Source organism: Bombus fervidus, chromosome 17 (genome assembly GCF_041682495.2).
Source record: "Bombus fervidus isolate BK054 chromosome 17, iyBomFerv1, whole genome shotgun sequence".
In the NCBI taxonomy this organism is placed as follows: Eukaryota; Metazoa; Arthropoda; class Insecta; order Hymenoptera; family Apidae; genus Bombus; species Bombus fervidus.
Genome location: NC_091533.1, coordinates 4287050 through 4313770, shown reverse-complemented (window position 1 = coordinate 4313770; position 26721 = coordinate 4287050). Strand labels below are relative to the sequence as shown.

The following is a 26721-nucleotide window of genomic DNA, read 5'->3' as shown; positions in this document are numbered from 1 at the left end:
AAAAGAGCGGCAACGCCTCCGAAAATGTCCCTGACCCGCGTAAAAACCTTCCCAGTGTCCAGCACGAGGGCACGAGCACGCGTTTACCATAATTCCTCTGCTTCGATAGCTATACATACGGTGCCGTGCAAGAGTCTTCTAGATCACCTACGTTAATGATCACGACCACGACGACGACGACGACAATGATATTTTTAAAAAATGAATTTTTTTGCGAACATTACCGTACGATATCTGAAGATGTTTCAACTTGTAATATTATCGTTCTCTTAGTTTCTATCTGTATTCTTTTCTATGATACGTTTTCATCAAAATATAATTAATTTCTTACAATAGAAAAAGCAATCGTCTTATGAAAACTAGCAGTCGATATAATCATGATTCTCAGTTATCGCGCGAATTACGAGAAACTGGTCGGGATTTCATAAAGACTGTGAGAGAAAAAAGACCTTGACGTTTTGAGACAGGGGAATGATTTCGAAGGAAAAGCTTATCGAAGAGACGAAGAGACGAAGAGACGAAGGAAACTCGTACGTTGCGTCTATTTTCAACGAAATCGATAGGATTTACGCAATAATATGATAGAGAAATGTAATAATCGTTCGTTGCGTAACAATCGCGTAGCGCCTACAATTGGTACATCGAGAATCGAATTTTTCCCCATGTGGTTCGTTAGATCGTCCAATGGTTAAAAAAAAAAAAAAAAAAAAAAAAGTTTCCAGAATGTCACTCGAAAGATTACAAAGATCCAGATGGAAATTTCGTAAGGTGCTAAGCAACGGAACATCCACTATCGTCTTCGTACGGATAAACTAGCTTTTTACCGAATATCTCTTCTTCTCTTGTTCTATCGTCCAAAAATTCGTTCAAAACATTCGCTGATAAGAAGAAAAAAGCAACGAATACTTACGTATCGTATATACTTGGACCGTAGCGACTCGCAAAAGTATTCAACAACATTTGTTGAAATTTCATTAGCATCGTAATACGTAGAATCATGAATATAATCATTAGCGATGTGATTGTTATCTGGTAATTACAGGGTTTAGATTTCACGGCGATCGAGTAAGAAAATATCTTATCGGAAAGATCGATTCGAAGAGTATCGTAGAGCGAACGATATCGACCAGAGAGATCGTCGATATCGCGAACGAAGCAAGCTGGTCGAGAGAGAACTCGAAAGAAACGCCATGAATCTTTTTATAATCGTATGCAAAACGTTTCGATACTACGGCGGAATGTCCGAGACGTTGAAAACTCACGGTCGTCCCCCTAGGAGGTCACGAAATTTATTTTAACGTGGTGTATAAAGGCCGACGAATATCTGGATGAACGTTTGTCACTGTAACCTCCACGTATGACACACGAAATAATTCCGTACTTTTTTTTTTTAACCTCCTAGATCTGTTTGATCGTGCAGAAATATTTGAGAAATGTTCACCGGAAAACAAAACAAACAAATGCGTCATAGTAGATCGTTTATGATCGTGCGATTCCTTATCTTGAGATTCCAAAGATACCGATATTAAAAGTCGTAATTTTATCGTCGTTTTGTTTTTGCACAAGTATCACTAGATATTACAAGTGTTACGACAATCGTTGAGCATTCGAGGAAAGAATGTTTCTTCGAGGAACAAGGGAAGATCTTTGAACGGAAATTCGGCGCACGTTTGTATTCTCGAGGTTTGATCGTTTGGCGGCCGGTTTCTTGCCGAGCTATTAAACATACCTCGTAACGTTTCTTCCAAACTATTAAACCTTCGCAAATTTTACTTAAACAAATTTTTATCTAAAATATATTAATAAAAAATGTAAACAAAAAGATTCTCATTTTCTTTTCAGATATTTTTAGACGATCGATCGACCAACTATGCGGGTTATCCCATTTCAATTCCTCTATACTCGAATATCTCGAAAGATACGAGAAGTATAAAAAAAAAAAAAAAATATTTCAAACGAAAGTCGTAGCATATTTGACGTTGTGGAGACGTTAAAAAATCTTTTACAGATGGTCAACTTTGAATTTTTTAATTCGAACCTATATATCTTTATGTATATGGTTTTAGCTCGCATCGAGAAAGATGTCTTCGAAACTCTACCAAAACATATTTTTTGCATAGGCTGTTCCCAATTTACAACTGTTCAAATTTGATATGTCGCTGGCATTAACGTAATCCACCGTACGCTTGTACGAAGGTTGTACAGTCGGACTTTGTACATCGTGCTAGCTCGAAAAAGAGCCGACTTTATTTGTAAATACGCATATATTTTCCCTTATAAACGAAATGTAAACCTTGTTCAGCCTGGTAGCCAATAGATTCGAACACGTACGAGCAATCCTACGTTTCATATTTTCAAATGTTATCGACAAATTTTTCTACGTGAAGCTATTTAAAGAATAACGTTTATCAAGTTAAATCAGTAACGCTCGAAGCTATCGTACGCAGAATTGTCCATACGCGTTGGAATCTATCGCTTACAGCGGTAAACTCCGGCAGTTGAATCCATAGTTCACTGCAGTTACAGTAAATATACACGTAGGAACAAAATCGGCTCTTTTTACAAGCAACATACATCGGGTGACGTTAATGTTGGGGCGACGTGTTAAATTCGAGCAATTATATCTCGGAAATGGTTTGTGTACGGCATTGTACATTAACATAAAATATTAAGGGTAAATAAAGTAATAGTTATTAGATTAAAGTAGTTCGAGACACGTTTAAAAATATAGGTTCTAATTTAAAGATCTTTCGAAGTTGGTTGCTGAAAGATTTTTCCAACGTCACCAAAAGTATCCGTTTCCTTCAATGTGCTATAACTTTCGTTTGAAACATTTTTTTATATTTCTCGTATCTTTCGAGACGTTCGTCCGGCGAAATTAAAACGAGACACTCTGTGTAACTGCTTGCCGAAATTAGTTTTCTAAACGTATTCGTATTATACGTATTTACGTACATCGACGTAGTGACACCACCATCGGACGGAAATACGTTTAGATATATTACATACGTGCCTTGATAACAAGTCGTAACTAGACACTGCGAAGGATTGTATATCCATATCCGGTCTTCCATATACTTTCGCTTTGTACGTAAATCCGGTTACAGTTATCTTTTAACTCTCTGGCTGATCGTAACGAGGAAACGTGCAGTTTCGTTGGCAGGCCTGCACGAGGAGACTCATAATGCCATTGGCGAACTTTCCGATTAGGAAAGGTCTTCGATTTATCTTCGATACGTGTGATAGTGAGAAAAACTCCAGTCGCGATATAACGTCGTCACGTATAAATGACGCAAATATATGCAGTAAACAATTTCTTATGCTATAAAATAATTCTTTCGTGGAAATAAAAATTAGCATCTTAATTTACAAATACGTGACTTTGAGTTTAATAAAGAGTACGCTTGTATAGGTATATATGAATGATTTACAATCCTCGTTTTGGAATAAATAAAGGATAGAAGTTTGCGGTTTTAGTTAACATCTTTTCAAGTTAAACGAAATTAAGCTTCAAGGACGATTTACAGAAAGAGAAAGTAAAAAAGGAAAACGAAGCAGAGGAATCGATAAAATAAGGTACCAATGTCGAGGATAACGAAGCGCGGATTGTTTATCTTTCGATTTTTAAACAGCTCCGACAATGCAAACAATTAACTTTTTTCGGCCAAGTTCTGAAAAAAAGCAGATGTTCGACGAAAAGGCTAAAGTCGAGATTCTTGGTTTTATTATTTTCAGGAAATTTATAGCGCGTTTCGCGATGCTTCTTCGCAACACGCATTCTTAAATGTCTCTTGACAATGATATGTTTCTCATTGCTGTTTCGAACGAGTGCGAAAAAAAGAACACTCAGTCGCTTAACAAATATTTACACTTTAATCGTCCTTCTTCGTTCCAGTCACAATCGCGATATTATCTTTCCAAAAAAAAGAAAGAAAAAAAAAAAAAAGAAAAAGAAAAAAAAGGAATCGTACACTGTTCTCACATAGTTCACACCGTCTTCCATATATACGTATCTCTTATTTATTTTAAACCATTCGCAATCAACGAACGAATGATTCTTATCAAAAAATGCAACTATACGTTATATTGTTACGAAGCGAATGTATAAATCTTTTAGGATTCATTCGAGTCGAAGCGCTCGAAGCGAAGTGTTCGAAACGAAACCGTGATAATTTATGTATTTAGTGTATTTTGACGGAATATTCCATTGTTGTAACGTAAGAAACACGTCGGTCCATTCTATCGCGCGAATGGCTTAAAACGGACAGATGTTCCACGATCGTTGCAACATTTTGTCTCTCGAATCGAAAAGCTTCGTATCGCGTTTACGACGTCAAGGAAAAATCGTTTTGTAATCCTTGTAAAACAGATAACGACTCGCTAATTTCTCGGCTGTATAACAGAGAAGAAAAAGAGAGTGTGGGAGAGAGAAAGAGAAAGAGAAAGTATGAAATCGCGGAAGCAAATGTCCGCAATCTTCTGGAACAAAATTACGTAACGTGTGACCTTTGCATCTGATGGAACGGCGATCGTCGCGGGATCTCGTTCGCCGAAACAGAGGCGTAACCATGTCACTGCGAACACTAGAAGGCACGATCGAACTTTCTTCGCGAGATTTTCATGCGAAATCTCTCTCTCTCTCTCTCTCTCTATCTATCTATCTATCTCTCTATCTGAAGAATTGGCATCGACGTGATACAATGGTTGAGAGAACGTTCGCGCAAGATCGCTTCGATCTCTTCGATTTGGACTTTGTACGTAACGTACGTTTCAAATACGCCGCACGAGACAATCGTAGGCTGATTCCACGTGGAATTTTATTTTATTTTATTGCTGTTTATTAAGGCGTTGGGTGGTGCGCAAGCTAACGACGAAATGGCGATCAACATTGAAGATAAAACTTTCTCTCGGCAAACAAGACACCTTTTAATCAGTTTATCCAATTAGTTAGGATGATTCACGAAACCATATAGGTATTTAAACGTTTATCACGTGTGTTATGCAAAATATGTATTTTGAAATTTCATTAACACCGTAAACATTTCGTTTGTGTGCTCCAAGTTTTCTATATTCTTTCGCGATTATTTCAGGCTTTATCAACAAAGTCATAACGGTCGTGTCTCATTACCGTGTCGATGAAATTTCAAAAAGTATAATATACGTGTAATACATTATCCATCAAAGTTTTCCGTACGAAGCGTTCAAAGACTTTCCCGAATCACTGTACGTTTAAAAAGCAAAAATTCAGTACACTGAGATTTTAATGAAATATTCTAACGTAGGTATTCAACTTTCTCCTAACGTTCTGTCGAAACTTTCAATTTTCCCGCAACACGAAGCGTCTTAAAATCGCACGAAATCATCTAAAAATGTAATAACAACTAGCCTATGTATATATTCTATTAAAACAAAACTGTTCTTCTCTGTAGTATGATACATATGTTTACATTTTTATCGGTAACACGTATGCGAACTGATCGAAGCTTTCAAAATCTTTCGGTTTGCGGGTTTTGCGCGATCGTGTTGCGCGAAACCAAGCGGTAAAGAACCCGGAAATCGTTGTAAGGCTGTAATTACGTTCGCGTTGGATGCTTGTATATGTCATCGTTAATGGTTGGTCGTTACATAGTCTAAAGAACAGTTAATTACAATTCTTACGGTCTAAATTTGCCCGAAATTAGCTTAGCATCGATATCTAGTTTAGTTAGGAATCGAGAAATTCTGCGAATTTTTGCACGCTCAGATTACAGAAAATCGTGTATCGACAAGTATATCCGTTTAGGCATTATCGGCGTCATGTTACAGTAAGGGCAGTAAAATATTGCTTCTTCGATCTATATCGCGTGGCACACGATTGTTATTGGCATTTTTCTCATCGTCCTTGATCGTTCTTCGCGAGCTCCGTTTATATTTTTAATCGATTTTAATCATTGACGTTAAAACTGGTTTCCCTAGTTGATTTATAATTTAGGATACAACGAAACAACACGATATACCATGATATAGCATGAAAAATACGTCTCGTATCTCTTTTATCTCATTTTTCGTTACTTTTGTGGCGGCATTCGACAATAAATACCGCCACTAGACATCGACTACGACCGGACGACGATAGCGCAGTGGTTAGCGCCTTTGGTTACGAACGTTCGGGTCACAGGTTCTCAAATCTAGGTGCCCGTAGTTTTCCGATATTTTTCTTCTACGATACAATAATTTGAAAGTAAATACGATAGACCACCAGCAGCGCGGTATCTCTACAGCCAACTACAACAACTATCATGGTCCTAGTCCGCCACACACACCACTTCTTTCTCCATGGAATGAAATTTCCTTAACATCGCGTGAATGATATTGTCGCATCGTAAAGTTTTTCATACGATCAAAAGCATAGGACGGTGCGGTGCTGACGCCTAAAAGATTTATTAAATAAAAACTCGCTAATCGTAAATATCGATAAATTGTTCGTACAAGATATATAATTCTCATCGATTCTTCGCATTCCAGCATTCTCTACGTATTACGAAGAAAAAAAGGAAAATCACCAGAGAGATCGTTCGATCGATCGAACGAACGTGTTCCGTCGTTTTCAACATGCCGAATAGATTGGCTAGCGCTGATTTTCGACGATAACAGGAAAAACGATCTTTAAAACACGGAGGAGCAGTCAGGCAAAGATATAGGAAAAAACTGAACAAAATAGTTTCAAACGTTATTGCACTTCGTACCTTCGTCAAACTCACCCTAACGATACTTGAATTATATTTCAGAATTAACAAAAGTCTTAAATTCTCCACGTCGAAAATAACATTTATATGATCACTTTACATGATCACGATTGTATAAATTAGAGGACAGAAGGTTAAATCTTTTTTCAGCACCGATCAAACCTCCGTTATTCGTACAATTATTTACAAGGATTGAACGGTTTGTCTTTGCGTCTCTCTCTCTCTCTCTCTCTCTCTCCATCGTTTCTTAGTTGCGCACAATCTTCTTCCATTCACGCAATGCCTTTCTTTTTGTCATTATTATTCTTTTCTCGCCTATATCGTCTAACGCTTAACGAGTAGATAGATAATCGTTTCGATCGATGATTCTTCGAGATAAGAGTATCTGACCGATGCGTCCACTTCGATTCTCAGCATTGGACACTATTAACGTTGCGTGTGTATACGTGGACTGCGCTATACTAACGGATGCGGTCATCGACAAAGTTAATCGACGAGTACGTTGCCATTGATCGAGCTGCAAACGAATATAACGCGTGTTTTACTATATACGTATGTACATGCGTGTATAAATGGTGACCTTAAGAAGAGTGTCTCTGCCGAAACACGACTGATGATTCAAGAAAGAAAACGATCGGTATATATTCGGTACGACCTCCTTCTATTCATCGATCATCCGAGGTTAAGCTTACGTAATCGAGCAGCTACCTTCTACACACATGTATGTATGCTTAATACACGTGGGTTGCTTTCAAGCGACGGAAATAACAAAAAGCGTTTTGAAAGTCTAGCGGACGAGGGGCTCGGGTGTGTCGTGTGTCGTGTGTCGTGTGTCTTGTGTCGTGTGTCTTGTGTCGAGAAAGAGAGAGAGAGAGAGAGAGAGACGTCCATCTACGATAGAAGGCAAAGTTCGAGGTTGCCAGAGGGGACACGATCGGTGAAAATACTCTTTTTTTTTTCTTTCCAACAACATCTTTACAGATGCACGATGCGTACGGTATACAAATGTATACGTATGTCGGTCGATCGTCGAGCAAAAAAGAATCGTTTCGATCGTTTCTTCTTTTTCCTTCGCGCCTCTTCGTGGTTAGTTTACATTAATCATTTTTATCCGTGCGTTTAATACGCGCACATTTACCTACTACGTTATATACGACGTTAAACGAAGATAAGGAGTTTCTGGTTATTTCGGTGCAACAAAATGAAAAGAAAGGGGAATGGAAGATCGGGTGGGAGGGAAACGCGAAACAGAGGAGTTCGTTATATGCTTTGCAGTGTCGCAGCATTTCCATTGTTTCCTCTCGAGGACACGTTTCCTCGCGAGGATTTGTTCGCGACCACCTTTTCTCTCGTATCTCTCGTTCCTCTTGTTTTATTCTCGGCAGACTTTCGACGAACAATTTCTTTCGTTTCTTTTCTTCGTTTTCTTTTTTTTAATGAGTCGTAATAATGCGAACAACAAAGAAACGAGACAACGTTCTTTACATCGCGATGCTTCGACGATTCGAATTTTATTCGGAACGCGGGACAGACGCGCACCGAACGAGATCGCTTCAAGGCTGATGATTCATCGTGAAACTTCATCGGATGTAATAATCTGAAAAAGGAACGAGATCCTCCGGCAATGATAGCTTTATAAATTTCTCAATAAGAAAGATCGTCCATCGATCGATGTGTAATCTGATCGATCGTTCCGGCAAGATGGTCGATGATATTCTTTCCGAGTTACACGCTGTTTGTAAGATCAGCGAAATTACTATGTCATTGTCGATTGAATCGGATCGAAATGATTAATGAACTATTTATAGGAAAATGGCAAGGGTTGCTTGTGTAACATGTCTGAGAAAAATATTTCCGCGTGACAAGTGGTTTAAAGTAATTTGAAAATTATTTGAGAAAAATAGTCAAATTGCGATGCTCGGTAAAATCTGTCGGTTTACTCTTTCGATCGGAGCTTCGAATTACGATACATCCGATGCACTTTTCTTTCTAGACGATCTCGACGATCTCGACGATCTCGACAATTCTTTAAAGGTATTCGGGTATTTTTTATTTGTCGTTTCTGTTTCATCATTTTCTTTTTATACCTCCAATGGATACTTTCTTCCGTGTTATTTGTTAGTGGGGAAAATAGGGTAGTTTTTGGAATTGTACGCAGTAAAATAAAAGATCGAGAGTAAACGTTATTCTTTATATAATAAATGTATTTTCCAGTATTTGGACGTCATTCAAACGGTACAAATGAAAAATAAATCAGTTGTTCTCGGTATACAAAAAGATGCATGAAAATATAACAAAAATTAATCGATCGTGAACGAATCCCCGTGATGATCCCCGTTGTACTTTTACAAGTAATGGCTGAGAAAATCGGAGGAACATTCTTCATACAGGATGCACAGGTACTTTGCCTCTCGATGCGCTAAAATAAATATTATGCTATTTACAAAGCGATGAATAATATTGCTGTATTCGTACCACGTGACTTTCTAGCATGAAGACGGTACCATGGGCGTAACGAAACAATCCTTATGAATATATCGCGCTCCAATGCGCGATTAACAGATTCGCACGTGTTATTAATGTTCTTCAAAATGTTTTCAATAAATGTTTGAATATCGTAATGAAAGAATGTCGGATGATAATATATGTACAAGAAGCTGAGATCGATGTACCGATGCGGCGAGCTCGAAAACGTTTTTCTGGTGTTTTGACGCGAATCGTAATATACATAAATTAAACGGTAAAAAAAAAAAAAAAAAAGAAAAAAAGAAAAAAAGAAAAAAAGAACAACAACAATAAGAAAAAGAAACGTCGGGATGAACATAAGATGGCAGAGCTAAAATTAAGTAAAATAATTTCAACTGGTGTAAAGCACCGGTTTCCAAGGATGATTTATTGCTTTTCATCGTGAAAACCCGGTTCTCCCTGCTCTCGGAAGGAGGAAAATGCACAATTCTATCGCGGAATACTTTGTACAGATAACCACGTGCGTTTGGGACAATATTGCTATGTACGTTCTATATCTACTATACGTTTGATAGACGAATGGGCACGCATAGGGCATCGGTTAATGTCGGTAATAAAGTATAAAATCACGGAACATTATCCACTGTCTTAATTCGTATAGCGTGAGGCGAAATCGGACGTACAGTTCTCAGGGATTCGATCCCGATTCGAATCGAGTATTCCCGATCGTTTACATGCGACGACACGTATAAAACGAAAACGTTGTGTCATACGAACGCGAGATAATGGATTATTGTGGTCAATTATAAAAATGTCGCGCGATTCGCCTCACGTTCGCCACTTTTGTCTTGGGGAAGAAATTCGATAACCGATTATGGACGAAGAACGAGCGGAGTGGCACGCACGCACGCGGCGATAAGGTACGTTCGTTTCTGTTTTGCTCGACGAACACGAAGAGGACAGAGCGGGCGCATTTTATCGTAAGAAAATCCTTATCTCTTGCCGATTCGAGAAGAAAGAAAAAAAAATTGCCGAAGAATATAATTTAAAGAAGAAGAAGAAGAAGAAGAAGAAGAAGAAGAAGAAAAAGGGAAAGAGAATCGCAATTAAAAGGGAAAAGAAAGAAAATAAAGAGCAAGTTGATTCGAAGTAATATCTCCATCTTTGTGTGTGTGTCCTCGTTTAGCGGCATTTTCTAGACGTTTTCGAGGAGAATTTAAATGCAAGCCATTGTGGAAGCCCGAGACACTTACGAGTATCAATGACACCGCGTGTCCTCCTCTCGCCGTACGTGTACGAAAAAATAACGCGGCATGAAATATGTATGAGAAGAAGTCGCAAATCGCAAAGTATAAGAAACGCATACATATACGTGTATACGTGTATGTATATGCATACTATGTATATACGTGTATAAGCATATATACATATGCATATACTTATATCTACACACACACACACGCACACGCACACGCACACACACGCACGCACGCACGCACGCACACAGAGCATATGCATGTATGCATAAACGTACATATATACATATATATGTATACACGTGTATACACATAGATGCCAAATGTACTTTTTTTACATGATACACAAAGTGTGAGAAACTCGAAACATATTACTACATATGAGAAACAATGTGTGTAAATGTATATCACCAGTAACATCGCTTGCCGAGGAAATTGTCTCGTGAATAAGAAATATCGTTGTATAATAAAGTCTCTCTACCAGACAGCAGGAACTCGAGCTAGGTGGATCATCGAGTGATAATCTTTATTATTGCTATTGTCATCGCTAACGAAATTTATATAATTCACATCGAACAATAAAGGACGAAGAATTTTTCTTGCGACTGTGAGAAGAACTCGTGTACGATTGGTACTTACTTACTCTTGAAAATATTATATTTCAGATGCATAGCGTGTCGAGTCGCAATACGCAATATTCTAATCCGAGGGTAAAAAGATTCGACTTTTCAATTTTTGTTACATTTTCTGCACTTTTTAATGTATAGAGGAAAGAGCGTTAAAAACAGAACTAATTTTCGACTCTTCCGATCCATATGTGGTTTCTATTTTTCTTGGATTTTAAAAAAAGCAGAAATTTGTCAGAAAAATAGAAATCGGCTAAAGGAAATTAACGTGTTTCGTCAGGGTCGCGATAGAGATTCGTTAAGAGGGAAAATTCTATATTAATCTATATAATATATAAAAAAGAAAGAGAGAGAGAGAGAGAAAAAAGTAGAGTCAAATTTTTTCCTCGGCAACGATGTGCATCGTACAAACAGTTGGCTATAGCCTATTCTTGATACTGAATGTATGAATTGTGTATGCGTGTGTACGTATATGTTCATCTGTGCGAGCGAAAAACGCGAGTCCCGTGTATTATCGAACACTGCCTAAACGCGTCGGGGACCGCATTATGTATGTAGTTCTTTTTTCTTTCTTTTTTTTTCTTTATTTTTTTTTTTTTTTTTTTTTTTTTTTGACTTTTTATTTTTCATTTTTATTAAGTATCACAGACTTCACTTGGAACTGAACACTGACGGAAGTTACTCGTACAGGTCGACGCAATCAACGTTTTTATAATAAATCCAACTTATCGAGTCGAGAAGACGAAGATCGTGAAACCATCGACGACGTTTACGTATTCTAAAACTTCTCTCGATGGAATTTTACGCGGCGAGATTACGAAACGTCCGAACGTGCGAATTTCAAATTACTCGACGACGAAGTAGAAATTCGATTTTCACGGCACAGTCTGTTCGAACATCTCGCGAAAAAAAAGTCCTCCAGCGGTTCGTTCATTGTACTCCTTTTCCCCTCTTCTATGTTCCTCCCTTTTTCCTTGGTCATTGACGGTCCTACGAGTTGTCGTGCTGCAGCTTCCTCAACATGAGATCCATCACGATCCTAGCATCCTCCACGGAATCGTGCGTCTTTACTTGAATTTCTCTATATAGCACCGTTCTCGCTAACGTCTTTAGACTGTTACGGTAAGGATAACCGAGGAAATGCGGAAACGCGACGCACGTGTCGATCACCGTCGTGTGGATTAACTTGAGCGCACGCAGATCGTTCTCTAGCCCGTGTCCTATGAGTATGGTCTCCGCGTGGATGAAACTGGTCAGGTCTCTCTGAACGTCCTCGAGTGTTTTCGTCGCTCTTGCCAGATGTTCCGCGGTGATGCCGCTGAATCTGGTATTGTAATCGATCACATCGTTCTGCGGCTTCACAAAAGCGTCGTAAACGACCTTGCCGTCGATGCCAACCACGGTGACCTTGGCCAGTTGGAAACCGTGCCGCGTAAAGCACATCTCGCAGTCCAAAGCGTAAACACCGTAATTGCCATCTGCGGGCGTATTTGTCGCCAATTTGGTACGGACGAAGCCACCGAACGGGCCGTTATAACCTGGCATCAATCCCGTCCACACATGCATTCGAGTTACGGTGCAGCCTTCAGCGTTATCTCGTCCTCGACAACACTCCCACGTATCACAGCGAGCGCCTCCTACGAGACGCTTACGCAGCTTGCCCCAATGGTAAATGCATGCTTCTTGCGAAAGGTATTCACCGGTGTCGCGATTCTGGTAAAAGACTTTGTGACATCTGGCACATTTTCTTGCATCGATCACCAGCAACGGTATGTAAAAACTCTGAATCGAGTTGCTTGTCAATTGCTCTTCGGACGAACACGATGACGAGTCGCTGATGTCCGAATTCTTATCGCTATCCGAAGTACTCTCTTGCTCCAGATCGGAATTCTCCACCGAACTTCCGGTGCAATGTCCACTGTCCCCCTCGTTCTCTGTCGTAGCACAGTTGCCGCCAGGTACGAATTCCTGCGCGTTCGCGTCCAAATGATGATAGTCACGAGCTCGATGATTCATCGGTTGCTGAGAATGGTTGATGATCACCGCGTAGCCAGGCAGATCCATGGGATAATTGTACTCCATGGGATAGCCAAGATGAGTTAGCTGCTCCCCGTTGAGCGTGTACTTGCGAAGCATCGAAGCGAGAGCCGCGTCGCTCAAATGCTGCAGTTCCTTTCTCTGAATGCTCGAAAAAGTACGAGACTTCCTCGAGCTGCCACTCGCGCTTGTCCCAGGCTCCCTGTCGTCCTTGTTTTCCTCGTCGTGAGAATCATTCTGAATTTCGATTCTCCTGGAACACGAATTGTTTCTCGGCGTGGATTTTGTCACGGGGGTCTCCGAGTCTCGACAATGGACGTGTCGACGATGTCGTTGTTGCTGTTGATTCGACTGCTCGTCTTCGTGCTCGTCGTCCCGAACTTGTTGTTGAGTTCTGGTACGATTTTTTCGTTGCCTTCTACTTAGGCTGGCTCGATCTTCTTTCGTCGGCGACGATGTCGTCGTCGAATTTGCTTCGTCCGAGGTTGCAGATGAGCCATCGGATCCGGTACTCGTGTCCAACGCGCCGGTCGAGGAAGACGACTCGCTGTTGCTCCCTGATAGCGTCCCCTTCGTTGAACCTGGTGTCTCATGATTCGCCTGACAGTTGTTGTATCGATCGGTCTGCCCGAGATCCAGCACCTCCTCTTCCGGCCCCAGGCCGCAATCTTTATGTCACATACAAAAACAATTATACGTCAGTTCATCGTCCGGCAGCAAGATTTCAAAATCACCTACGTTATACCGTTAAGAATTTGCCACACACCACGCGCATGTATCTTTGTTCCATTTCTAACATCTCTTTAGTGCTTTTAAATATCTCTACGCGATTTACTTATTATGTTGCTTAGGATAAATTCTACAATCTTTACAATATATATATATGTATGTATGTAAAGACGCACGAACGCGCGCGATTAAACTTTTCAAATTAAATTTCATATTAGATCGTCGCGATATTTTTCTTTACTTTATTAATTAAATCGGATAGTCTCTTAGTATGGTAAATTGCTCCTCCGACTATCTAGTCAGATACGAGAAGAGTAAAATGAACTTTAATATTTATACTTTTTCTTCTCTCGTTTTATAAATTTTTTTTTTCTTTTTTTTTTTTTTTCGTCGATGCGATCAAGAATATATCTAATACTCGTGGTCACATCGATCGCTTTTGAACTAGAGACCGTCGTATCTCTGCCTTGAACACCGATATCTACGAAATCGTACAAAATTCGAATATAATTCGCGAATACTTCTTCGCGAAATAGAGTAGCGAACACGGCTACACGGAAAGATCGTGTCGAGAGTGCCGCGCGATTAATTTCCCTCGAAAGAAGAAAATAAGAAAGTGGAGGCTTGCCACGGACGTATGAAAAAACATATATATGGATTTTTGTCTGTTCATAAAGAAGACACGATGTCAACGTATCGTTGTATAGGCGTCCACATCGACGATTATACGGTATTGACTTTGATGAAGCACCTTTATGTCGACGAATATCTTCGGATTTTAAATTTTCTAATTTAAAACAAAGATGGTACTCCCTTCTTTAATATCGATGTTGAATAGGTTGCTGCATACGAAATGTTCTTTCAGATAAAACTTTTATCTTTGCGTAGTTTCTAAAACATAAATACGATCAAAGTAATTTTCACACGATTGAATGCATTTTACTCGACGTGTAACTTCTAGACTTGTAAGAATTTCATTTCAATTACATTTCCTTTTAATGCACAATTCTTATGAGTTAAAAAATAGTCTAGTGAAAAATTTCTTAGCTTACAAATGTAAATGTTACATGTACAATTACGAATTAATCGTGTCGAGATAATTAAATTCTAAAAGGATTTATTTAAATTTTCTTAAATATACCTCACTTACAGAAATTATAGAGTTAGAAATGGATATCTAATTTATAGTAAATTACTTTTTCTTTAACACGACTGCTAATTGACGAATAGGCTAAGTAGTTGGTGGTATTATCCGCAAAATTCAAACTTCGGTGAAATGACATTTCATATGCACCAACGTTAATACTCGTTAAAAGTATGTTTCAAACATTCTTAGAAGAAATAAACGAAAAGGTTTGAAAAGGAAATTGAAAATTAGAAATTTTCGTCGAAACTTTGTCCTCCTAAACGATATTCGAGGAAAAAAGCAATTCGATGCAAGTCGGTTCTTTGATTTTCTTTGAAACAAGATCCATATAAAACTTTGGAAAAATTCGACTGGTTTACGAGCCGTTCCCAGCTAACCAGATAGAATCCTCGTTCGTGTTAATCACGGCAAATAAAAAGCACGATCGAGTGGCGTTACGCTCTCGTTACGGACCGAAGCAGAAAAAAAAAAAAAAAAACAGCCGGCCAATAAAAGGTGAACCGTTTTAACGCCTCTTGTTTATTCAGCAATACGCAACTTTCGCCGAATGCGTCACGGAAAGGGTCGCTTTCTTTTCTACGTTTTTACGGGCAGAAATGTTCCCGTTCCTTTCTTTCGAACGAATACCGAATACGTATACCGTGCGCGTCTAAATTTGTGGTACAAACCAAGTCAGGAAGATTCTATAAAATTTTCATGATTTTATTGTTAAGTTTAAATCGATCGCGTATAATATCCACGGCGAACGAAGAAAAAAGAGGGAGAAGAATATGGAGAAACAACGCTTCGTAGTTGCGTTTCGATGAATGCGCCTGAAAAAGAAATCTTTTAACGGACCCTGAGTGTGCGATTGTTTAAAAATCGAAAGGTTTTTTTTTTATATTAATCGAATATGGAAGAAAATGTATCCGGCACGAAGAGACGGCACGTCTGCTGTATACGATTGCGTATAATTTGGGGAAACGTTTATTTAGAGCGAGTCATGTGACAAAGAACTTGAGGAAATTGGCTTACGATCTCGACAGAAACAGCTGTGAAACTATAAAGTTTATTTGTTTGGTCAATCATGCTGTATTATGTACGTATAAGATGATCATTTTAAGACGATTATAGTTAGATTTAAAACGAAATATCTAATATATATCTCTTTGGTACTTTCTTAGAAAATGACAAGATTGCTTTTAAATCCAATCCTAATTATCATATGCCTTAAATATTAGAAATTTCAATTTCAGTACTTTTACGTCTATCAAATAATAAATACTACATATTTTCGTATCGCCTATACATTTCTTGGCATGTTCTAGTATTTACACGTGGTATATTTTACCGTGTTTCTGCATTTCTCAGGATTACTAATAGAACACACAGAAACGAGAAACTGAATTGAACTTGTTAATATTGCTGCGTTCTTTCGGTCATTTTCCACTCGATTGCATTTTTTGAGCGTTAAAAATTATCAGAAATTTGAGCAAAATATAAAAAAGTTCTTAGTATTTCGTGGATTTTTATACAATTTCCTATTTTATGTATATATATTTGGTAAACATGATTAAGAGGAATGGAAACTACATGTAGATTTGTACAAAGTATACAAATCTTTCAAATAACACATACAGAATATATGCAACAAATGTAGAATAATACAAAATAGCGTTCAAATACTTTGGTTCCTTTGAGCAATCGACTGAAAATACCATTGAACGAATAAAAAAAAAAGATTGTTTACAGGGCCACTGTAACATAATCGATTAAATACGGCATACGTGCATGTTCACTGATTTTTACATGCACAAAGGCCGCGTCGCTTGCCCACTAACCCAATAAAAATGTATAAATCGCAACAACGTTGATACGTCCTTTATCAAAATCACCCTATAAACGAAATCAATATGAATAATATTACGTCAGCAGTGACGTCTCAGAACGCTACTGCAAACGGTATCGAGAAATTGTCAGAGAGAAAAGTAGGATTACTACCGGACTTTGCGATAATTTTATCGGTTTCTCGGTGATTTCTACGAAGAAGACGTTGAATAAGCATTGCATAGAAATAATTTAATAACGATAAACAAGTAATCCGGTTTCTGGAGAGAGATGGACGCGATCAGTAGGGATTTACCCGCGCTTTCGAGCGATGGCAAGCGAAAAATGGAACGAAGGACGAAGGAGAGACGAGGAGATCTGAGCGGTGACTCGGATAACGGAAAACGGTATCCCCGTTCGCAGGAATGACCGGCGTCGATATGTACCGTTGCGTCATTTAATGAAATCATCGGCTGCCACGCGTTGCTCCTCGCATAGTTTGATTGTTCGAGCAAATCCCGGTATCCGGTAGCGAGTGCTAGCTGCGGCCAAGGTGAGAGATGGAAAAGAAAAACTGCTACGAGGTAATTTTCCCAACGTTTGATAACAAAATTCAGAGCTTGATATGTCGATTGATTTACTGAAATAATTACGAGGTAAAGCTAACTTGGATTAGCATTCGGAAAACATTAAAAAAAAAAAAAACGCATTTTCTATTACTTTGTTTGCGTTCGTTTATATTCGTCTCTAACTTGAATAAAAAATCTTAGAAGCAGCCGATAAATCCTCGACCTTCGAAACCTCGTACCTTTCAATACGGTATTTTGATTTTTAAAATCAGCACTCGAATTTAAGCGCGATCGACGCGATATCGACAAATAATGGAAAGTGTACGGATCAGAAGCTTGAGAAAGAGAAGCAGTGATTTCGATGATCGTTGATCCGCTAATATCGTACGTCGAATCATCGGCTTACGACGAGTCGTTTCATCGAGTCCGTAGCGTAACCATAAACTGTCTGTTGCTTCGGTGTGGGCTTGATTTAAGGCCAGAGAATTTCCCACGTCGCGCTATTATTAGGTTGTTACAACTACGCTTGTTACGTTCGCGCATCAGAAAGGTAATAGCGAACGCAGCAACCAGCCAGTGGCCCCGAATTCTATATATCATTTCGTGGAATTAAATTCGGGATAATCGATCGATCGATCGATCGATCGATATCGCTGTTTGTATATCGATGATTTTACTTAATTAAAGTGTCTTATCTATTATTTATTTTATTTCGAAAACGAAGGAACATGAAATTATCATTTTTCTTCGCTCGATTTGAGCTTCTTTCTAACACTGCTATAGTTTGTGTAATATAATGCTGAAAATGGTTACTTAAAAAAATATTTTTACTTCAATTTTGCAAAAGTTGTAGTAATAGAAAGATACGGGAAAAAAATTTTTTTTTTTTTTTTTTTTTTTTTTTTTCAATCTTCTAAGCTTTAAGTCGAACAGATTGTTAGCCCATTTGATAATAGCTATATCACGTAAACGCTTCGCAGGTAAAATAAAACGGAAAACGTAATATATCAAAGGCTACGAATGATTCGGAGAACTTTGAAATTATATCGATACGAAGAATACCGAAACGATAGGAAATTCATCGAAATGCGTTAGCAAGATAATCATAGTGCAACGAAAGAGATGATTTGAGAAACGGCGCAAGTTCACTAGCCGTTTTCTAAATTTATGTGCCAACCCACGAACATTTCCGAGATTATTTTTGATCGCGACTCGTATTTCGAGACTATGTATCCCAAATCGTCGATCGGAAACGGAAGAACGTTTAAAGAATAACACCGTGACTTTCTACCAGCGCTACATACAATCGTGTATTTCACGATCATTGGCGATTACCGTTGCGCGTAAAGGAGGGAATGATCGACGGTACACGATTTCGTGGTTAAGGCGGCCGTAACTGATAACTCACATTAATTGCTGAATGTTATTCAACGATAATAGAATCGCAAATATTTCGCGAGGAATTAAGCATATTATTTTGCTGGAAGTAATCCAACGAACGTGACCGGATCTTATTGCTATATAAATATTTCTAATTTTATGTATGCATCATTTTTTGTTTAGAGATAGCGCAAGTACCATTAGATTACTACGTATGAAGTGACCGATTTCATAAATGCGTAAAATCATTCAGAATTTAATGATCGAAAGTAGCGTTAAACAACTTTTAAATAATTTCGTTGGCACTGCAACGAGACACGGTGTTACGTCGCTATAACGCGACCGTCTCCCCGCGATTGGACCAATTAACACACGGTTACTACGATTATCGAATCGTGAGATGTCCATAAAAGCTGTCAAATATTTATCACGAATAAATCAGTGAATAAAAATTCTTCTACCGTATGAATGAAATTTTACTAATATAATCGTAATAGTTGCGTCTCATTACGATGCTAACGAAATTTCAAAATGTTTCGTATAATACACACGATGTATCCATAAAATGTTACATTGTACGAGTCGTAAAATGTTATTCTCGAAACTAAGTCATAGTGTTAGAAAAGAAATCATAAATATAAAAGAAAAAAGAGAGAGAGAGAGAGAGAGAGAGGAGAAAAAGTAAAGAATCGAAAGTACACGCAGGGAAGATACAAATTGAGCAGAAGAAGAATTGCAAGCGACACGATGGCGAAAGGTATTAAAACTATGATCGTGAACATTCCGGTTAAAAGGCGTCTTTCCCACGAAGCACAGCAGCCCAGAGCCAAAGTTCTTTTGTTACTCGCGTTTCTCGGTATGTCTCGTGAGAGCATGCATGTACGCACGTGGCACACGATGCGCACCGTCTTTGGATTCGAGGTTAAACGCGGCGGAGAGAAGCGAGAGAAGAGAAACTCACCGGTAAGAGAAGTGGACGCCGCTTTACGAAAATCTTTCATGGTCAACGGGTCACCCACGATTGTCATCGTGTAAACCATGAAAGGATACGACACAACGAACTGTTTAAATATTTTAATCCTTACATGGCACGTTACGAAATCCATCTAACATAAGTACTTTAACATACTTTACGGTTGTACAAATTGAATATCGATTAGCTGGCGACGATTATATCGATGATACGCCGTATAAGTTGGTGATAATGAGAAATACAGGCGTTTAATCCTGTTCCAATTTCAAAGATGAAATATAGTGAAAGTAGTCGTTCGATGCGTTTCCATCGTTTTCATACTTTCTCTATGTTCGTCCTTCTTTAGATAATTGGATCGATTCACGAAGAAGAAAAAAAAAAAAGGGCAAATAGCTTTTAATCATAGCGCATGAGAGTTATCCATTCCCCCTTTCCGAACACAAGGAAGTATAATACAAACAAACGGTAATACATATATAAATCCAGATTGGTGAGATGTAAAAGCAAAAAGCGATCGGGACAGGATAATGTGTTTCAAGAAACGAAGGAGTTTGCAACCGAACAGCTTGATTTCACTCAAACGACCTACATTTTACCCGTCTACTTCTGTGTTTGTATAGCTAGACGAAGAAGCTGTAGTAACGAATAACGCGAATATTTAATAATAACAAAAGCAGACCGTGGATATTTATGAAAATTCAAATTTATACGAATAAAACTAAGAGGATAAAAAACCTTTCTGCGAATTTTATAGAAAAGATATATATGATATATATGACCATATATGATAATCATATCGGCAAATCCACGGTTTCGTTGACCGTGCGATTAGAAAGAAGGTATTTTAATACGAAAGAGTCGAGAAAGGGAATAATCTGATAAATTCGAAGATGTAAGATCAACAAAATAGGAAAATTAGAAAGGAAAAAAAAGAAATAGAAATATTAAAATAAAAAAAAAAAAAATAAGAAAGCCAGGATACTTTGTAAGAAACGAATAATATTAGTTTAATATTGGGTTAGTTTGATTATTATGTTTCGACGTTTTAAAATTGATAATGAAATTTCCAAAAATTCTATGCAACGCGCATAACAGATTGATAAAAATGTTGAATGGCAAGTGTATTCGAGTACTTTGGTGAGTCAATGTAAAAGCTAAATAATCCTCTGAATATTGTTTTACCTACTTTGAATAATTCGCGCGCATTGAAGTTTTCTATAAATGTACGAAGATCCGCGGTGCAGTGATATATACCGTCATTTGTCAAATAAGAAAGTGTTTTTCTTCTAAAGATTATGATTCGTATTAAAATACATCTTCTATATTTAATATTGCAAGTTGAGGAAGGTGCGTATAATTTTTATCGCGGTTACGTTTATATGCCACGCGTTGCGCATGAAGCGAGTGGAAGAAAACGGCAAGAGACATGTAAGTACATAGGTTTTAATTGTAGAAACGGTACAAGCAGAGACAGAGACATCGGCTATTGATACTGGCACAATAACAAGGTAACAGAGATACATGCAAATTAAAAAGGTTCGCCGCGTCACCGATGAAGATATAGGTGGCATTTTCTTGAATAAAAGGAAAATATCGTTCTGCTACAACGAAGTTATATGCCGTGTATATCGAAATAATCGAAAGAAACGTGGAGAAGAAAAACAGAGGTGGAAAAAGAAAAAAGATAGTCCTTTGGATGACTTTATCAAAGACATAACTTTTTTTATCGCTTTTGAATGAAATCTCGTTCGTTTGATTTATAATTTAATGCGCCCCCTTCGAGGCCTTTCAACTTGCCTATAAATTTCCACTTTACTAATTATTTATTATCAATTCCAACAAAATATTATTAATTCATAAATTATATTGCAAGGTTAATCTCTGCTCTTACCCTATAAATGTCCCATATAGGGCAGTTTAAAGCGTAAGAGATACGTGACGATAAAGCGATAAGAGAGATGCGACTGATAATGACTTCTGGTAGGACAAATTTTCTTAAACTATATCGGTACATACCTTCGGCACAGCTTGCCAGATATCTGCCGTTACTTGAAAAATTCATATTCAAAACTTGGCCTGTGTGTCCTTTCAGCACACCAACCATCCACGAATGCGTGAACTCTTGTTGCACTTCGCGTCTCTTTTTCTTGGCGCGTTTGTTGCTGCTGCTACCGGTCGTTCCGGTCGATCCGCTCGTCAAGTCTCTCGAACCTTCGAACTTTACTTTTTCCGATTCTGTACCATCTATAACGATAAATAAAATGTTTGTTAATTTCTGCATCGTTGTAAGCTTGTTCCGAGTAGGACACGAAGAAAAGGTCAAAAGTTTCGAGAGAGAAAAAAAAGACACGGCTCTGCCGAGTAATAGGAAACCACGACGGAGGAGGAGGAGGAGGTCGTGAAACCGAATCTTTAAACCTTCGTTGGTTCGATAGTAGGCCCGATTAAGCTGGTTCGGACACGGCCAACAGTTTAGTCGTGTAGCAAGTAAAGCCGAATTCACATTGTCGATTCATCGAAAAACGACGCTTTCATACGTCGTTTCAGCTGCAGTGATCCACCAAAATGAACAGTATAAACTCGACTTTACTTGTTTCGAGTTCACGATAAATTATTTATCCGGAACTAAATTTAGTTTTCAATGTTTATTAATATAGTAAGTTGAAATTCTCATCAGCTTCCTACTTCTATCTATCTATCTATCTATCTATCTATCTATCTATCTATCTATTAAAAAGAATATCGTATCCTTAATTCAGTTACGTTTCTATCCAATAGTAAACTAATAGATCATATACACGTTAAAATCGTATCGGAAGAATGCCAAGAAATTTGTAGAAAAAAATTACAATTTCATTTAAAATATTCAATAAGATTACCGTTGAAAAATTTGACTCGAGTAAAACGATTATAATATTTCGTCGCCGTCACGCGATAGAACCGCACCACGTGGGGCACACGCGAAATTCTGTTCGTGTCATATCTCGTCGCTCGTAGGAAGTCTTTCAAAATATGCTACGGAACGTGACAAATATTCTTACTACCGCATTACTATATGTTTACTTGCATATTTTCCTCGATTCAAAGTAGCGTTCTTTCTTGAGATATAACTAGTCAACAGCCAACGGACAAGTCGATTCGCGTTTTATCTTGGTCGACGAAGAGCAAAACAAAACAAATCGGAAGCCGACGTTCGCGCACGTGGATAGAAATCAAACTCTGTAACCGTGAAAAAATAAGAAAACTGTCGAAACATACCGAGAACTTCTGGTATACACTAGTAGTACTACTTGAGAGTAGGGAGCACCGAGGTATGCACTGTCCAAGCACTTCGTATGTAATGCACTAAGTAATGCAACCCTTAGCTGCTTTTATAGCGTCGGCTTAAAACTGTACATTGTAGGAATCCGTTCCGAGGGTAAATGATTCATAGTGCTTAATCCCGACAGATAACTGTTTACCTGTGTTGTCCTATCCTGGTCCTTCTTCACGCTCATTACGGACACTCCCCGTCATTACCGACTTTGAGTTGTCCAATACCGTTACATGACGAACAGAGATCATCGAGGGATGTTTCGTATTGAATTAATGGGTAAGAAAGTATACAGGTATAGGTACAGGTATAGGTACAGGTATAGGTATTTAACTAAATGTACGGGGTGTGTAATACACTAAAAATATATTCCTTGAACGTAGTTAACAAGGGAAGAAAATAACAAACAAAATATCTATCAATTAAATAAAGAAAAATATATAAATATGAGTCATCGTCCATTGTATGTATATTTTTTTTAAATATATATACATTTTTTATAACATATATATATATATATTAAATTATAAATTATATATTAAATATATATTATATTAAACATTAGATATATATTATAGTATATATTATAGTACATATATTAAAGTATGTTAAGTATACATATATATATATTAAAATGTATATATATATATACATACACATACAATGGATGATAACCCATATTTATATATTTTTCTTTATTTAATTGACAGATACTCTAATTTGATATCGTACTTCATCATTGTTTCCTTAGGAAGACTTGTAAAAAAATATCTTCAATTTTTTATTATCCTCGTTTTTCTGAACGGTTTTTTATTATCCTTATTTCGCTGAACAGCCTTGGTGGTTACTAAGAGATTATACGAGGTGTTCACGTGTTACAGTCTGGTTACTAAATATGTTTAAGATAAGAAAATTTATATCGCAAATAACATAAGTGGTACGTTAGTGTATAAATATTCAAATGGAAAATAATTTGCAGAAAGAGTCATCGTGTACACGGTGTTTTACTAACAAATCTCTTTACGCGGATTCCTGAAGAAATTTGAAATAGTACGATTATTCTTTTTTTTTCTTTTTGTCATTTATTCTCGCGTAATTAAGTTATGAAATATTAAATATCTCGCTTTACGATATTTTGTCCTTTTGTGTAATCATAAAGTAAGTACCATTAATATCGAAAAAGTGGCGGAAAAATCGCAAGCGTTGCATGTAATTACATAGTGGTGGTAACCATTGCGATTTAGCGATAAATCGCAATGAAACGCTTATAAGTTTATAAGGAGACATGGCAGATGTACAATCGATTCTTTCGTCGTTTTACCATAAATAAAAGAGAACTCGGTTATCTAACGTTACAAGTTTGTGTTTTCATATAGGCAGAAAAAATGCATAAATCACCGTGATTACATGTTTATATATAATATAATACGTATACGTATAAAAGGGGCAAAAAATCAATCAGAATATCATTTAGAAAAATATCAGCCTGTAATAAAAATAAGGAATGATGTAACGACGCGTATCAAAAGATAGCATTACGTACTAAGCGCGACTGAACATAAAATTGTTTTAAAAATTCAGTTAATAATCATAGACCTTCCTGCACGAGATTGATCTAATACTAGCAGTAAAATTTCAGAAGTCGTGAATTAAACGTTCATAAATTAATAATTATCTTTAGAATAACGGTAATAAGTTTGCTAATAAAGCAAATTAAATTTTACAAATTATTTATTTATTACTTTTTATTTTATTATCTATTCGTTTGAAAAATTATTAACCTTTTGCACTCGGTTGTCGTCGACGTTGCAACATTGCAAATGGGATTAACAACACTATTGTCAGAGCTGCGGCAACACTGTGAACACGATTATAAGTATTTTCGGAACAGCTGGTAGCCGATGGTAAAAATGATTCAAAATTTCTACCAGATCGTGTTAAGAATCGCTGGAAATGCAAAAGGTTGAAGTATTCCATCTCGTAACAAATTTTGAAATCATAAGAAAGAAATCTACAAGCGATATCTAATTTGTAACCTATCGATTTACGAATATTATTTATTTAGTAAATTATTGTACAACAGAACTTTGACATTGATTCGTCCCTCTCTTTCTCTCGTCGTGAAAATTATGTCGATTGCTTTCGCTCGAATTTTGAGAAAACCTAACACGAATTTCCATTTTTTACCACCTTCTACGTTATATTCGTACTTTAATCTATGTTAAAAGGAATTTGAACAGTTGTGCTAAAAAAAAAATATTTAATCTATGCATTAACGACGGTCGTTTACTACTAATACCGCAATTTACATGTTATACGATTATTAGTAACCATGAATTAGCTAAAAAAGGATTCTACCTGAAAGAAAAGCCTAAAGTGTTACTCCTCCACTATTACTAGTCAATTACAACAACGATATACTAGAAGATTGTGAATCATAAGCCCAGTCGCTAAGACGGTTTTACGATGATGTTTCGAGTCGCTCTATGCAAAGATGAAACACGATCGCCTAATTCCCCTAACGTGTTAATACTTAGCCAACCGCGCGCGCCACAGCGAGCTATACGCCGTGTACCGCGCATTTTTCCAAGTATCGAAGACCAATGTTTACTACTTAAAAAGCAAACAGGTCTACAAATTATTTAAGTGGTCAATTATATTTTGTGGTAATAATTTCGTTTAACGATTTCACATATTGTTTATACAAAACATCAAATTAAAAGTATATATTAAAAGTATATTAAAAAATATAGGTAATAAAATTAAAAACATTAAAGATGACTAAAGATAAATATCTTGAACGTGAAAGTAAAAATTCATAATGCATTTAAATATATTTTTACAGCGTGATATCGTTCAATTATAACTTTATTTAGAAATAACTGATAGTGTAACTTCTTAATTAATTTTAACGCTATACACTACGTTATAAAAGCAGAAAAAGTGGCGCAATTAATTGCGAACAATTCCAGGTAAACGATAACTGATAATAACAACAACAACAAAAATGAGTTGTTCATAAACTGAGAATCACTGAAACGTAATGTTAAAAACGCTGTTTTGTTTGTGAATAATGTTGGATTACTCTCGGAGTATGTGTGCGTGTCTGCAATGAATTGTTGCAAGGACCTAATCTTGTACATCTGGTAAACATAGATTTTGATCTAAGTAAGGGAAGGACATAACGGCAACTATTTACATATTACGAACGGTCGAACATTTCGTTTCTTCGTTCGTTCGTTCGTTCGTTCGTTCGGTTCGTTCAGTTGCAGTTAATTTGTGAAGAAAACTGAACACGCAGACGCGCGTTCCTCGACGAGGAGTGAACTAAATTAAATAATTATCATTTAGTTTGTTGCTTTTAATTAACAAGTCACAGGTTCAGAATGCATTGTTTACTAACTTTGTATTCCTTTTTGTAATAATTTCGCATGATTAAATTGTAGTAATTATATATTTTGTGAAATACAAATGACAATGGAAGGTTTCAAAGCGAAAAGAGATATAAAACCTCTTGATAGTGATAGATATAGCGTGTGGAAATTAAGAATGTGCTTTAGTGAATGAAATTGATATGATCAAAGTGATCGATTCTTTTGCCGGTTTCGCAAAAGAAGAAAGAAATTGTTGGGATTAAAACTACGCGGTGATACGTCACTGGTGAAACATTGAATAATTTTTGAAGAAAGATTCA

General features: G+C 37.2%; 1 protein-coding gene across 6 annotated transcripts in view; it reads right to left on the bottom strand.

The window, feature by feature from the left end:
* Positions 1-26721, bottom strand: part of LOC139996041 (transducin beta-like protein 2) — a 56218-nt gene that overhangs the window by 10556 nt on the left and 18941 nt on the right. For 5 of the 6 annotated variants that reach the window (XM_072020074.1, XM_072020071.1, XM_072020073.1 and 2 more), the window contains 2 exons: positions 21731-21958; positions 12024-13778 (listed from right to left, as the gene is read on the bottom strand). In XM_072020074.1, the coding sequence (XP_071876175.1) occupies positions 12064-13778; positions 21731-21958 (1943 nt within the window). In that variant the 3' untranslated portion in view covers positions 12024-12063. Of the gene's footprint in view, positions 1-12023; positions 13779-21730; positions 21959-26721 lie in introns of those variants that run through there. The other variant, XM_072020075.1, reaches the window with a different exon arrangement.